Below are 16,251 nucleotides of genomic sequence, written 5' to 3'. Positions count from 1 at the left end.
AAGGTAGATATTAGGAACAATGAAATAATAATCATCAACAGAATCATTCTATAACTCAGAACAAAAAAAGTTAACGATATATAACCAAACCCCAACACCTACAAATTTGATACCAAAATCACACATGAATTCCAAAGGGTTAAAATATTCTTAGACCAAGCTCTTCCTTATAATTATCTTTGGAAGTCTAATAAACAACACCTCAAAGGGCAGAAATACAGCTTCTTACTTATGTGGCTATCTTACCCTCCAATATCTGGAACACACAACCAAAAGTGACCTTTGTGTGAATGCACAAAAAGAAATGCTTTGGCAATTCTGACAATAAATCGGTTTGGACTCCTCCTCAAATATTGGCTCAGTATCCTGAAAAGAAAAAGATATGTAAAACGTTAGGAATGGTTTGGTTGTCGATTAAAATTACAATACAATGATAAAAATAAATAAAATGGAAGAAAGACATCACTTGATACATTCACCATTTTAGCCTCTCATGTAAGAACCAACGTAACAAAAACACGCTCCAAACACAACCAGGTACAATGTCTTGACACAAAGCTACTCAAGATTAAAATGCTGATGACAATCAGTGTCAACACCCTAGATGATAAAAGTTTGAGTCAATCCTAAATTCTGTATCCGTATGTCCTTCTAGGTTAAGAAAAAAAAACAAAACAAAACAAAAAAAAAACAACTGATCAACTCCTCCAGGTCCTCCTCCAATTTGAGTGTGTGAAAATTCAGTAGCTGTAGAGATTAGCATCGATGCTGTCGGAATACTGATCCGCCGTTCCTACTGACAGAGTTACAAGGAATTCAAGCCCAAACGAGAGAGAACTAAAATTGGCTTTATGTACTTTTTGTGTTGGTTTGCTTTGTTTTTGTCCCTCAAGCAAACTATCTCTTAACTTTAATAGAGGCAACTGAGGAAAATGCCAGCTCTTCTGTGTTTCTCTACTTTATATCTTGTATAGTATGTTTCTCTACTTCACATCCTCGAAAGAGCAAATGTCTGCCATCAAAAGCAAAAAACATAATACACTCACAGAGACAACATACTAGGGGATGTTCTAATACTATGTCAATAAGAAAAAATGTCAATTCTCAAAAAAGAATAGTTTTCTCCTGGCCCTTGAGGGGAAAAAGGGAGGGGCCTGTCATGGCTAAAACTGAAGACTCTGTAAGAACAGAACAGCTGTCTCACCTGCAGGCCACTTATTTCAGAGGTAACGATCCAGACCTTCAAGATGCCCGTCGCTGAGAGTGCGACCACGGTATCCTCTAAGTCAAGAGGGACCAAGAAACCAAGGTTACAAATATAATACACTTTCTTTGCAAATAGTAATATGGCTTGTATTAATAATAATGCTTTTCAACTGGTGTAAAAGCATAATTCTACATTTCATGAAATAACAGAAGCCAGATTTTGAAACAAATTTGAAATTCAAGGAAAAGTTGTTTGCAGCTACTTCAATTTTTTTTATTTCTAATCTACCAGCTTTTAAACATTTCAGATGTTCCTGGTCACTATGATTACTCGATGATTTAACAAAGAATTTTTATTCTTCAACATTCACTTTTAAGTATTTGTCATGGATGAACACACTCACTTAACGTCTTGAAGACACTCATTTCCCCACTGTCCCACCTACTTTGCCTGACTTCTAGACATTCTACGGCACATTTCACCCTGCACAGACTGTGATCAAGAGAAGACATGATCTAAAAACAAAATGCATAAGCTGTGGGGAAGAAAGCAGTCACAGCATACATGAAACATACATGAAACTCTGAGAGCAGAGACACTAGAAGCACTCTCAGCCAGGCTCCAGAGGGAGCCCTGAATGAGGGCTAGGATTTGAAATGAGATTTGAAAATCTCTTCACTAACTACCCAATAAACTTGGCTAACTTAACTAACCTGTCTTAAGTTCAATAAGCAAATACAAATGAGTAACAACAATACCAAGCTTAATGGGTTGCTATGAGAATTAAGACATACCACAGGTAGAGCACTCAGCAGGTCAGTCAAGATGGGTTATTACTACTATAAAAAAGAACCATTTGCTGTCCTTAACTAAAAACTTCACTGTATTACACAGTTCTCCAGACAATGTAAGGTTCTGGGATGCAGTGATTACAAGTCATGAGCCTGGCCAGAGACACTAACAACTGCTCACAAATCTGTCAATTTATACTAAAAGTGGAATATCTCAATACAGCTAAAATTCTCAAATATCCAAAGACTAGAATACGGTAAATGCAGATTAATATTCTTGCAAGTTTATAAACTGGTAATATAAACTGTTGTTATGCGCGGCACAAAAGTTTTCATCAGTGACATCCTATCCTGTTCCGACCAGAGTAAGTACATGTATAACTCATATGGAAATCGTGCAAAAATTCAAAATATGCAAACTGCTTGTCACAAATATAGTCCTTTCTTAAAGAAAACATTGCTTGTAACCATGATTACAGGTGAACTAATAATGAGTTCCCTACTGCCTGGAAAATGAAACTGAATCTCTTTTTCACTGCTATGCTCTTGAATAAAGCAATAATTCTCTAACAGGCATTAAAAAGCCTCTACTTAAGAGGATCTCAGATTACAGAGCCTGTTCGGTTTTATTTCACTGAACATCTCCCAAATATATGTGACCACAGAACCCCCCTTTCTCACTAATACTTGTTAACTAATTTCAGAGCCAATACTCTGCAGACAAGCCCTTGGGAAGTGCTGCAAACCCATCTACTCTGTTTCCACAGCCACTGCTGGACCTCAGACCTGCACCACCCTCGACTGGAGTATTAAAATCCTCTCCCATCTAAACCATTCTCAACAACGCCACCAAAGTGATGCTTAAAACCCAAGTCCCAGAGTGCCTGAGTAGCTCACTTGGTTGAGCATCTGCCTTTGGCTCAGGTCATGATCTCAGGGTCCTGGCATCGAGCTCCCACATCAGTCTCTCTGCTCAGTGGGGAGCTTGCTTCTTCCTCTCCCTCTGAACCCCACCTTGTGGTCACTTTCTCTCTCAAATAAATAAAATCCTTAAAAAATAAAATAAAACTTAAGTCCCTTCGAGCATTCTTACCAGAGGCTGTCCAACATCTACAGCAAGGACCAGAAAGCTACCGCTCATGGATCAATCAAGCACACTGGCTGTTTTTTGTAAATAACGTTTTAATAGAACACACACAGGCTCATTCACTTCCACACTATGTGCTTTTGTGCTACACTGGCAGAACAGAGTAACTGAAACACATCACATGGACTGCAGACCCTGAAATATTTAGTATGTGGTCCTGTAGGGGAGAAATCTACCAATCCCTGATCTACAGGACGAAACCCAAGTTCCCTAGCTAGCACATGAGGCCCTTCTCGATCTGCCCCCCATCACTCTGCCAACCACAGATGCCCCCACTCCTTCCCTCAAACTTATGTTTTATGCTTATGAAATATATCACATATGACAGAACTCTACAGTAACTACCCATCATGTCAGGGCACCAAAGTCCCTAAAGGGCACCACACACTGACCTTGTGTTCGGTGCGATCGGATAATACTCATGGAGCTAATCCAGTCTGGAGAGATCTTTGATACTAAGGAGTACAACACCTCAAGGCTGGTGGCATCCACAACGAGGATTTCAGGATAGTGGCCATGGCATAAAAGTCTTCCTTCTCTCTGATTTCCTACAGAAAACTGGTAGAACTAAATGGAAAAAGAGTTTTAAATGTTCTCCTTTACTTCTGAGACTCGATTCACAAGCACTCATCATGCTTATTATGGTACTCAATTTCCCCAGTACCAGACAGATGCTATACGGCACTTATTGTAGGTGTCTATGTATGTATACACAATCCACCAAATTACATCAATATTTTTAAAATATCTCACAAAAATTACTCGTCCTAACATCCTCCCTTTTGAATAATTCTGGAGCAGAAGTCACAGTAATTCTTCATTTTTAATCTTCCTATAGCACCTAAAACAGAACTGTTGAATGAATTCATAAAACACCTCAATAAAATCAACTTCACAGATCAAAGCAAAAGGAATCTTTTCACAAAGCAAAGCAAAAAATATGAATTTTAGATGAATGGGAATAGGTGGGTATAGGCTTATAATTACAAGTTATGACCAAATAAAATTTAGAAGATGACTGCTGTTCAAACATGTTATAATCAGCAGTAAATTCTAAGTAATCTAAGTGTGTTATCTCAAAGTATGAGACAACCATGTAAATCATCCCCATAATCTACATTTATACTTCGTGGAAGATAAACAGAGGAAGAACGAATACACTCGTGACCTACACGTTACTCATCCCAAATATAATTCAAAAGGAAAAGACAGGCTTCTATCAACCAAAGAGCAGAGGAAGAATAACTAGCAAAACAAGACTAACAAGTTCTCAAAGGACCTGTCTCCCGCTAGCTTCAAAAAAAAAAAAAAAGCGACTCTCCTAGTGGAATAATTCTCCTAGAAGATTACTAAAAGGTGAAGACATCTAATAACCAGCTACTACTTCCCAAAGCACACAAATCACGTGGCAGCACGCTAGACTGAGCACAAAGGGGAATCCTATAACCATTCCACAATGGGGGAAATAACTAAGGACCTTTGGTCCAGTCTGCTCCTATACTCATCAGTCCTGTTCTCAGGCTCAACACTGCATGCGAAGAAATACAATCTTCTCTCAACTATGGGGTAACCTGTATAACAAGAATCACAACTTCTTCAACACAAACACTGATCACAGAGCACATTAACTCGGGGCAATGTGGCACCACTAAGACTCCAAGGCGGGGCGTCTAACAGAACACAGACAACCACAGAGGGGATCCCTAGATCTTAGAAGGTTGATTTCAAAAATAGGACACACTACCTGGAGGTCCCAGGGACTGCCAGGCACTCTCACATGATTATGTGACGGCAGAGATCCCTGACACATCTAAGGGGAAAGGGTCGAGGAGGAAAAGATGGGTGCACAGAAGCAAATTCTGTCAATATCCACCCGACACCAGCCAGGAGAGACATGTGCACTGCAGTCAGGAGAAGAGCTCTCTCCTGGGGGCAGGGATATTGTATTCGCCTTGCCTGGTAAATGCCTCTCACCTTTTGCTTTAAAGATATACTATAAAAAAGAATACAGCATAGCTGTCATTGCATTAAAATAAAAAAAAAATAAAGTTATACTCTCAAATAATCTTCTGACCACTAAATTTAGCTTCCTAGACACTGTCATACTAGCAAAGAAAGTATCCTGAATGGAGGAACAATTTTTCCAAATATTAAAAAGGGATCGCCCATGTGATAATTCAGTAAGTTGGCATCTCCTTGTGATTTCAGTAAGTGCCAGTGTGACCAAGGTTTACCATTTCTGCTTATACAAACAACTTGCTCTTGAACCTGAGAGAGTGAAGATCACACAGGAAACAACTGTCCCACACTGGTGAACCTGTCAAAGAGCTGCTTCTACTTAGAGATGGCTGCCAAGTTAAATGCAGGACCTAATACAGGATCTGAGAAAGAACACGCACTAAAAATAAGCTGAATAAACAAAGAATTTTTCCTAAAATGTAAACCAAAAGCTTGGTTTTATATAATCATGGAATTATACAATAGTTAAAATGTTTATTTCCAATGAGCTCAAGACATAAAATAAATTTCTCTATATAAAGTCACTAACCGTCTATCATTTATTATCCATTTTCTCTATAGACCTGGATGACTCATCATATGATAAAAAATAAATAACATATACCCCTTAAATAGAAAGCATACACTCTAACAACACTGAAGAAGCAATTTTTAAAAGGCCTTTGCAAAGGGTAAGAAACAGTTAAAAAAAAAAAAAAAAAAGACTTTATTATACAACCCACCACGTCACCCTGAAACATTTTCCATCACTTTTCTAATTTTTGATGGCACAAGTTTTCTTTCCCTACAAATGATTGTATTTGTTTGAGGGGGGCAGTATGATGTAACTGAAAGAAGAGAAAGATAAACCTGATTTGGGATCCTAGAGCCAGGAATGACTCACTGAGAGACTGGGACAAGTCATTTAATCACTCTGGGTCTCAGCTTCTTTCTATGTAAAATAGTATACTCCTATCTCACTTGTAAGGCTGTAGGGAAGACTAAATGAAACACCATAAAAGAAATGCCTCCCCTATAAGTGCTCAGCAAAAGTTCTCTTCTCTTCCCTCTCCTGCCCCATTCAGAACACAATGATATTTTCGGTGGACTTGAGATTTTCCCAACATTCAAAAAAAAAAAAAAATTGACTAATATGAAAGAGTAAGAAAGGATAGCAGGAATAGAAGTCAGAAATTTTAAGTTCCTAAGTAAATTCTTGTATAAGGCAGACATACGAAATAGTCATTTCTTCAAGAGTTAGAAAGTCAAAAAAATGTACCCAAGGACCAACTGCAAAAGTAATAAACAGGTATGACCTGTAAAGTGGGTCCATTTGTGTCAAGCTTGAATAGAACCACAAAGGCTTTAGCATGAGAGAATTCATTACTTAGGATCTAGAGGATGGACCAAACTAATAAAGGGGCTCTCACTTGGGTAATCAGTTACCATGGCAGTGGTAACTAACTGGCTTACTACCCGACCTTTCCCCATGAGTCCCCTCTACTAAATATGTCCCCCACTATGCCATCTGATGAGGGATGCTTGTACTACCCCATCTGTAGTCTTCTTGTCCTGTTACTCATCTCCACCCAATTTTTATATAAAAATTTAGACTCAATGTTTAAAAAACGTTTAATTGTATACCTGTAATAAGTTGTGCTGACTTGGACGGTTACGGAAATAGATACTAACCTGTATGCCTGTATGTGTGCAGGCTAATTTTGTAAACTCAATACATCTGCCATCATTCACGTCCCAGAGACACATCTCTCTATAAAACAAAAATAGCTAACTTTAAATCTGATTTTTAGAAGTACTGTCAAACTTTGTCACAGTGCTTTAATATTAATCTTTCACTAAAACTGATATATTTCAGGGAAAAGTAATGTATAACCATTATTGCTGTTTGTGAAAAATTCTGGTCCTCACTCACCATCCCAATCTCCCCTCCAAGCCCCCCACCCCCTCCTCGATCCACATTCTTTCCGGGCACATGGTAGGACTGCACTTCCTGGCTCCCTTTTGGTTGGTAAAACTTTGTGAATAGTTCTGGCCATAACTGATGCAAGGGCCTCCAGAACTTTCCTTCTCCCTCCATTCCAGACAGTGGCTGCTTCTGTCAGTGGTTTTTCCCTTTACCCTCAACCTCCAAGTAAGGAGAATAGTGAAACAGATCCCCAAATGATATACCAGGGTCAAGTGACAAAAACAAGAAATAAAGTGTTAATTTAAACCACCGGGATTTTCCATTAGTTATCTGCACAGCTAGAAAATTTAGCACAACACAAAACAAAAATTAAGGTCATCTTAATCCCAAACCTATGTGAATTAAATGTAATATCCCAATTTTAAGCCAGTATTTATTGCACACATCTTATCAAGTGCATAACAAAAAAAACCTTCTACCTCCAACTAAAGATAGGACATCCAAAATTAGAAATATCAGTATGTCTCTGTCTTTTAAAGAAATAAGCTCTATTTAACAGAAATCAACATTAGGAAAATGAGTGATGCTAATATTCTTAGGGCTTTCTTCAAGATGCCCTTTCATACATCTCACATGGTATGAAACAATTTTTCAAAGGATGGTCAATCTTATTTAGAATACACATGCTAGGGGTGCCTGGGTGGCTCAGTGGGTTAAAGCCTCTGCCTTCGGCTCAGGTCATGATCTCGGGGTCCTGGGATCGAGCCCCACATCGGGCTCTCTGCTCCGCAGGGAGCCTGCTTCCTCCTCTCTCTCTGCCTGCCTCTCTGCCTGCTTGTGATTTCTCTCTGTCAAATAAATAAAATATTTAAAAAAAAAAAAGAATACACATGCTAATATGAATTATCATTTAATTGACCAAAAGGGTCTATATTTTTACCTGATGCTGCCTCTTCTTGTTACCATTACATAAGGTTCTTTGTAAGTTCACAAATTATGGGGGGTTAATGGGGGAGGGAACAACTTCTTAAATAATTCTCTTCTAGGTCCCCAACTCCCCTCAATAACATATTATGTATATAATTTTCTAAGTACCAGAAAAGTTTAAGACTCCTCACTCTGAACCCTACAACTATTATCTAATGATTTCTCTCTTTCTAAAGGCAAGTTATATTCTAAGACTCACGAATACATAATTACCTTATGTATGAACATTAGTATATGAACTTTGCATGGCTTCATCTTCCAAAGTTATGCTAGCCTATCCATCATTCAGTTGTCTACCGACTCAGTAAAAAGACCATGGGCATTAGTGATCATGCTTTAACTTAAATAAACTGAGTTTCTCAAAAGCAAGGCAAAAACATGATTATGATAAAAGTATTATAAAAATCATTAATAAAGATAAAACTCACATTTATAAAACCATATTCCACATATCTTTAAGGAAAAAAGTGAATAAGAAATACTTGCCCACTTTCAGATGCACTCACAATATACTGTTTGTCGCTAGAAGCACAAGCTTTAGACAAACAGGTGATTGAGGCTGTGTGACCAAACAACAGTGCTCGAGGATTAACCTAGAAATACACAATATGTTGATATAAGTACCAAATTTTTAAAAATTAAATTTTAGGACTCCTGTGACATAGTCAATATAAAATATGCAGATACTGATTTGAAAAGAATTGCTCAAAACACCAAAAACTGAGAGTAAACAACAGCGACCCTCACCTATTTAATGCTCATAATCACCCCACCAGGTTAAGTTCTGAAGTCAGAATTGGAGCACCAACAGATAACACTGTTTGCTCAACACATACAGGGAGTGACAGAGCTGGAGGTCAAACGAGGGCAGTCTTATGCACTAAGCTACAGTGTACGAAAGAATCAGATTAAGAATGTGAATCAGTAATAAAATAATTTAACCCCACTCATTTTTTAAATAATATGCCCACTGACCCGAAAACATATTCAGAGTCTCCAGCACTCAAAATTCAAAAAAATAGAGGATGGGCACTCTCCCAAATGCTGGTAGCAACATTAACTACCAGGAATGAAGAATGACCTTCAAAGAGCAATGATTTAGTGACACAGTGCCTTGCAGAAAAAATGGCTTAATACCCTCTATTCTAAAATACTGGCAATCAGCCCCCAAATTTATCTACTTTGTTCCATGTGACTTGTTATTATTTCAGGTTACTTCAGGGCCTTAGATTATTTCAGGATATATTTTTCAATTAAATATTTAATATATACAAATAACATTTATAACATATGCACATAAGACACAAAGAATACATTAAATAGTCACACACTCAATACCCAATTAAGAGAACAGAATATAACAAAGTCCCTTTGTCCCCATTCTGGTATCCATTTTACAAACAATTTATCCTAATTTATTAGTAAAGCTAAACCGTTCAAAATTAAATATTCCACAGGAAGAGTACTGATACTGCTCTACAGTTCTGGTATGTAACAACTGAAGAGATTTTCCAAATAAAATTCATTCTAGTCATCTTTCGTATAATTACTATTAAGAGAAAATATCAATCTTTTTTTGCTTAGCTATATAATATGCCTTTTTTTCCTCAAAGGCTAAATTTCTATTTTAATTATCTAAGAATCAACCATTGTTCATAGTTAGAATGGGCCTAGAAAGTTTCCCATGCAGCCAAAATTTTCTCATACATCCAACCTCACTTCCATATAGAGATTCAGCAGTCTTCCACTAAAAACTATGCTCTTGGTCAATTGTTTAATTTCTCCCAAGAAAATCAACTTTACCAAAAGTTTTATTTCAAATGTACATGGCTTTGCTGGGAAATTCCACTTTCAGCCATAACAAGTAACTAGAACTAGACTTTACTCTCACCATAATCTGGAAAAATAAAAAATGTTGATTGAAGTATAAACATCCCATGATCATTTTAATAGAGGCAATAAAATTTCTGACAAAACTCAATATCCTTTCATAATTAAAAACTCTTAACAAAATGAATATAGAAGGAATATACCTCAACTTTATAAAGGCAATATATGACAGTTCACAGCTAACAACATTCAACAGTGAAAAGCTAAAAGCCTTTCTTCTAAGATCAGGAATAAGACAAGAATATTCACTCTTCGTTGTGCAAAAAGAATGAATACTGTTACGCTGAAAAAATAAATAAAAAGGGAAAAAAAAAAAAAAAGAATATTCACTCTTGCTACGACTACTCAACAAAATACTGAAAGTCTAAGCCAGAACAATTAGGCAATAATTGCCTAATAAATATTGCCAAAATAAATAAAAGGCATACAAATTAAAAAAAAGAAGTAAAACTTCTGTTTGCAGATGACATGATCCTATATATCCTAAAGAATCCACCAAAAAGACTGCTAGAACTAATCAACAAATTGAGTAAAGTTGCAGGATACAGAATAAACATACAAAAATCAGTTGCTTTTCTGTACACTAATGACAAAATAGCTAAAAGAGAAATAAGAAAGTAATCACATTTAAAATAGAATCAAAAAGAATAAAATGCGGTTGACCCTTGTACAAGGAGAAATCTAGAAAAATCTAGAAAAAGACTACTGGAACCAAGAGTGAATATAGTACAGTCACAGACAGTTCACAAGTCAAAATACCAAAACACAGGGGCGCCTGGGTGGTTCAGTGGGTTAAGTCACTGCCTTCGGCTCGGGTCATGATCTCAGGGTCCTGGGATACAGTCCTGCATGGGCTCTCTGCTCAGCAGGGAGCCTGCTTCCCTCTCTCTCTCTCTCTGCCTACTTGTGATCTCTCTCTGTCAAATAAATAAATAAAATCTTAAAAAAAAACAAAAACTTCAAAATACCAAAAGACAATGGTATCTCTAAATACTGACACTGAATATTTGTAAAATAAACATGGCTCTGCCACTCATTTTTAGATGAAAGCAAAACAAAACAAAACAAAACAAAAACCTGTGTAAATGAAACTATATTTTCAACTATATCTTTGTTAAGTACAAAGCTAACTAAAAATAGAAAAGTTTAATTATTTTTGTAAATCAACATGTTTCTTTAATGAACAGAAATGAATTCAATTCACTATACAGAGGTTTTCTAGAGTTTAAAGAAAGAAAAAGATGGCTTTAACAAATTGCTCTGAATGAACACATATAATAAAGACAAGAACCAAGTCAACTTTTATTTAGCTTTCTTTTACCCTGGATAAATAGTCCAATTCCCTTAATATCTTTCAAAAGATCTACTTCTCTCTTAGCTCCACTCCTGCCCCCCAACACTTCTCACACCCCCCACTTTTATCCCTCTTACTTGAATTTAAATAAATATAACACTCTAGTAAAAATCTATGCAGCAAAATTCATGAAAGAATTGTTTCTAAGCTCTAATAAGTGAGTCTTATTGCTTATACTCATTCCAGTAAAATGTCTGGGTTTTTTTTTTTTTCTCTTCACGACTACACTGATGATTCATATTTAGTTCGCTATCAATCCTGAAGGTGAATCACATTTCATGACACTTCTCAGCTACTTTTCAACATGTATACCTAGGCTTTATGTCATTCAAGTGTGTGAATTTTTCCAGATCTAGCTGTTCTATGTCGAGGTGTATACCTGAGAGCAACAAACACGTATGCCCACACAAAATCTCATAAACAAATATGCACAGCAGCATTATTCTGTAAGGCCAAAGTGCAAATAACCGAAATGCCCATTAACTGATAAATTTAGTATACTCATGCAATGGAATATTATTTGGTCATTTAAAAAAAAAAAAATGAAGGGGTGCCTGGTGGCTCAGTGGGTTAAAGCCTCTGCCTTCGGCTCAGGTCATGATTCCAGAGTCCTGGGATCGAGCCCCGCATCAGGCTCTCTGCTCTGCAGGGAGCCTGCTTCCTCCTCTCTCTCTGCCTGCCTCTCTGCCTAGTTGTGATTTCTCTCTGTCAAATAAATAAAATATTTTTAAAAAAAATGAAGCATTGACACATGCTACGATACAGATGAACTCTGAAAATATTATAGTAAGTGAAAAAGCCAGTCACAAAAACCCACATATCATTACATGCATATGAAATGCCCAGAACAGGCAAACCTACAGAGGAGTTATACTTGGGATGTGGGATATTTATCATATCAAATTAACACCCTTACATATACTGCACATTCTAAAAAGAGACAGAAAACAGATTGGTGGCTGCCTTGGGAGGAAAAGGGGGTACCGGGAATGATAGCTAAAGAGTACAGGGTATATTTCTGAGGTAATGAAATGTTATAAAATTGACTGTGGTAATGTACACTTTATTTTCTAAATTCAATTTATTTAAACTAAAAAAAAAAGGGGCAGTTCACTCATTTCTCCCACCCTCACTCCCACCTCTGACAACTACCAATCTGTTCACTATGAGCTTCATTTTAAATATATATATATTTTTTTCCAGATTTCACATATAAAAGAGACCATACAGTATTTGTCTTTCTCTGATATCACTTAGCAAGATGCCCTCTGAGGTCTATCCACATCCCAAATGGCAGGATTTCATTCTTTTTTATGGCTGAATATTCCTCTGTGTGTGTGTGTGTATGACACAATTTCTTTAAATGTGTGAATTGTACAGTATGTGAATTTTATCTCAAAAAGGCTGTAACAAAAATAAGAAATATGACTTAAAAGATCAACCTGCTTGCCCTATATTCCATGCCGGCTACCACCCCATTTTCTCTGTTACCCTTTACAGAAAAATCCCTGTGGAAAATTGCCAGAGAGGGAGATTAAAAATATGGGGGGAAAGGAGAATAAGTCCTGAGGTGTTATAACTCGAATTGGAGGTATTAGTGTGAACTCTGTGTCTGTGTGTGTGTGTCTGTGTGTGTGTGTGTGTGTATTCCCAACTCCTACCTCCCTAGTCTGTCCACTGTGAAGGCCTAGGAGCACAACACACTGAGCACTCCACAGTAGGAAAGAATGGCCATATATACAACTAAATTTATGCTTTATAGTTTTGCTCTCTTCGAGACATTCACCTTAGAAGGTATAAATGTCCAAAACTATTTTTTAATACCTTTTTGGAAGCTTGCTTCAGTATTTGGATAAACACCTTTTGAAAAGTTTTAAATATAACATATTAAGCCACTTAGGGTAAATACAACAACTGAAAATAACCAAAAACCAGCAGAAGTCAATTCTGATGAATAATACAAATTATAAACCTGCATAATAGCAATTTGAATCAAAACATATTTCACAGAAAATACATTACGAGGGCAAGTATTATTCTGGGACTATTGTTTTCTCTTAAGAAGCTCCTTGTGTCTAAAACACACAATAGGCATTTCAAATACTCACTTCTAATTCTATTGAAAGATCCCAGAGACATATTTGTCCATCATGGCATCCAGTTACAATTGTGGTCCCGTCGTCTGTTAAAAGTACTGCTGAGATGCAATGTGTTGGTGCTTTGCGACCCCAAAGAACAATGGGTAGGACAAGGCTGTTTCCTGCCATTGTGTTTTCAAACCTGGAAATGTTGTAAGAATAACGTCAAATATTACAATAATTCCTTCTAAAACGTACATTTGCATTATGAATCCAAGTTGAACGTCCTAAGTGCCAAAATTTCTCCTGAATATATATGATACACATGTATGAAAATACATAAAATTTCATTTTATATATACATAACCTAATTAAAATCTTAGTTAATTCTCACAATAAATCATGCAGCAAGTACTATGGTCATGCCTCTTTCACAGATAGAGACACTGAGTCTGAAAGAGTCAGAAGGTGAAAAGCAAAGTAATGGAGCCTGAATCAAAAGCCAGGCGGCCTGACTTTGAAACCTAAGATCTTATTCACTCTGCTATGCTACCAATGACATGTAAGGTCTAGAAATCTGTTAGGTCTCCAAACCAGTAATAGATGCCAATGTCCAAGAAAAACTCAGTGTTGTTTCACAGTGTGCTAAACATTAAAAAGAGGATGTTCAGTGGAAAACTCATTCAACTATATTTACTACAAACCTATTATGTCTCAAGATCATCAATGTCTTTTACTGTAAATTCTGAAACTTCAGGGAAAAGGATTTCTCTTTAAGTGTATATAGGAGTACAGGAGAGCCCAAATACAAGGAATTATTCTTCATATGACAAAATCAAGATCTAGTTGGTGAAACAACCAGATTTAAGTGTTATAAACTGTATGGCTAAAAACTAAATACTAGTTCAGAGAAGTTAAGAGAGAAATGAAGAATGGAACAATCAAAGAGGGCTCCACAAAAGACTGCCAGATCCTATGAGACACTAGGTCACCTATAGGGCTTGCCAAATGGTCAATGAGAAATGGTCACTGTAGTGATTTTTTCTGCCCCAAATTTTTAAGTGACAACAAATAATGTATGTATAATCATAGACCCTTTAGAATGCTAGGACGGTCCCGTGAAATTTTCAGAAATACTCAAAGGAATAACCATTTTCTGTGAAGAAAACTAGTTTGATAGCCATGGTCTTACTGTTAGCTGCTTCCAACAAGACTTCTTTAAACCACTACCTCACTTAAAAAATAAATAAATAAATAAATAAAAACTAAAACTAAAGTCGCTTTTAAAGAACAGTCACTGGGTGAGGTACCTGAGTGGCTCAGACAGTTAAGCATCCCAGGTTGTTGTTTTTTTTAAAATATTTATTTATTTAATTTTTTAAATTGACATATAATGCATTATTAGCCCCAGGAGTACAGGTCTGTGAATTGTCAGGCTTACACACTTCACAGCACTCACCACAGCACATACCCTCCCCAATGTCCATAACCCAGCCACCCTCTCCCTAGCCCCTCCCCCTGGCAACCCTCAGTTTGTTTTGTGAAATTAAGAGTCTCCTATGGTTTATCTTCCTCCCGATCCCATCTTCTTTCATTTTTTCCTTCCCTACCCCCCAAACCCCCCATGTTGTCTCTCAAATTCCTCTTATCAGGGAGATCATATGATAACTGTCTTTCTCTGATTGACTTATTTTGCTCAGCATAATACCCTCTAGTTCCATCCACGTCATGGCAGATGTAAAGATTTCATTTCTTTTGATGGCTGCACAATATTCCATTGTGTGTGTATATGTGTGTGTCTGTATGTATATACAGACACATACACACCACATCTTCTTTATCCATTCATCTGTTGATGGACATCTAGGTTCTTTCCATAGTTTGGCTACTGTGGACATTGCTGCTATAAATATTCGGGTGCACATGGCCCTTCGGATCACTACATTTGTACCTTTAGGGTAAATACCCAGGAGTGCAATTGCTGGGTCATTGGGTAGCTCTATTTTCAACTTTCTGAGGAACCTCCATGCTGTTTTCCAGAGTGGCTGCACTAGCTTACATTCCCACTAACAATGTAGGAGGGTTCCCCTTTCTCCACATCCTCGCCAGCATCTGTCATTTCCTGACTTGTTAATTTTAGCCATTCTGACTGGTGTGAGGTGGCATCTCATTGTGGTTTTGATTTGTATTTCCCTGATGTTGAGTGATGTGGAGCTCTTTTTCATGAAGCATCCACTCTTGATTTCAGCTCAGGTCATGATCTCAGGGTTCTGGGTTAAGCCCTGCACTGGGCTCAGCCGTGGAACCTGCTTAAGATTCTCTCTCTCCCTCTCCCTCTGCCCTTTCCTTTCCTCATGCACTTACACTCTCTCTCTACCATCCCATTTTCTCTGTCACCTTTTACAAGAAAAATCCATGAAGAATATGCCAGAGAGGAAGGTTTAAAATATTGGGGGGGGGGATAAGTTCTGAGGTGTTCTACTAGAATTGGAGGTATTAGTGTGGGAAAAAAAAACTCACTGGAAAGAAAATGAAGCAAGTAAAAACTCTAAAAATCTATATTACTTAAATCTTTTATTTTTTATTAGAATATATGGCTTTCATCATTTTGTGTCCCCCAAAACTTCACTTTTTGCTACTAGTAAAAGGGATGTACTTAAGGAAAAAATTTCAAGTTCATTTCCTATTAATATAACCTTATATATATATATCATGTCCACGATTTCATAGGCTACCACAACACAATTATTTCCATTTCTTTTTTTGCGTATTTCTATTTGATATCAGAAAATGAAACAAAGCACTGAATCAATTTTAATAAAACAGGTACAGCATGTTTCCTGGCTGAAAAACATACCCAACAATGACTTTC

General features: G+C 37.0%; 1 protein-coding gene across 2 annotated transcripts in view; it reads right to left on the bottom strand.

Annotated features, from left to right (window-relative positions):
• Nucleotides 1-16,251, bottom strand: part of WDR7 (WD repeat domain 7) — a 372,785-nt gene that overhangs the window by 332,944 nt on the left and 23,590 nt on the right. For both annotated transcript variants that reach the window (XM_046025300.1, XM_046025301.1), the window contains exons 2-7: nt 13,410-13,581; nt 8,544-8,650; nt 6,836-6,914; nt 3,538-3,712; nt 1,205-1,281; nt 247-366 (exon numbers count right to left, since the gene is read on the bottom strand). In XM_046025300.1, coding sequence (XP_045881256.1) covers nt 247-366; nt 1,205-1,281; nt 3,538-3,712; nt 6,836-6,914; nt 8,544-8,650; nt 13,410-13,568 — 717 coding nt within the window. In that variant the 5' untranslated portion in view covers nt 13,569-13,581. The remainder of the gene's footprint in view (nt 1-246; nt 367-1,204; nt 1,282-3,537; nt 3,713-6,835; nt 6,915-8,543; nt 8,651-13,409; nt 13,582-16,251) is intronic.

The sequence above is a fragment of the Meles meles genome, chromosome 12 (genome assembly GCF_922984935.1).
Source record: "Meles meles chromosome 12, mMelMel3.1 paternal haplotype, whole genome shotgun sequence".
Classification (NCBI taxonomy): domain Eukaryota; kingdom Metazoa; phylum Chordata; class Mammalia; order Carnivora; family Mustelidae; genus Meles; species Meles meles.
Note: the sequence above shows the minus strand (reverse complement) of the source record. Positions and strands in the feature narration are given on the sequence as shown.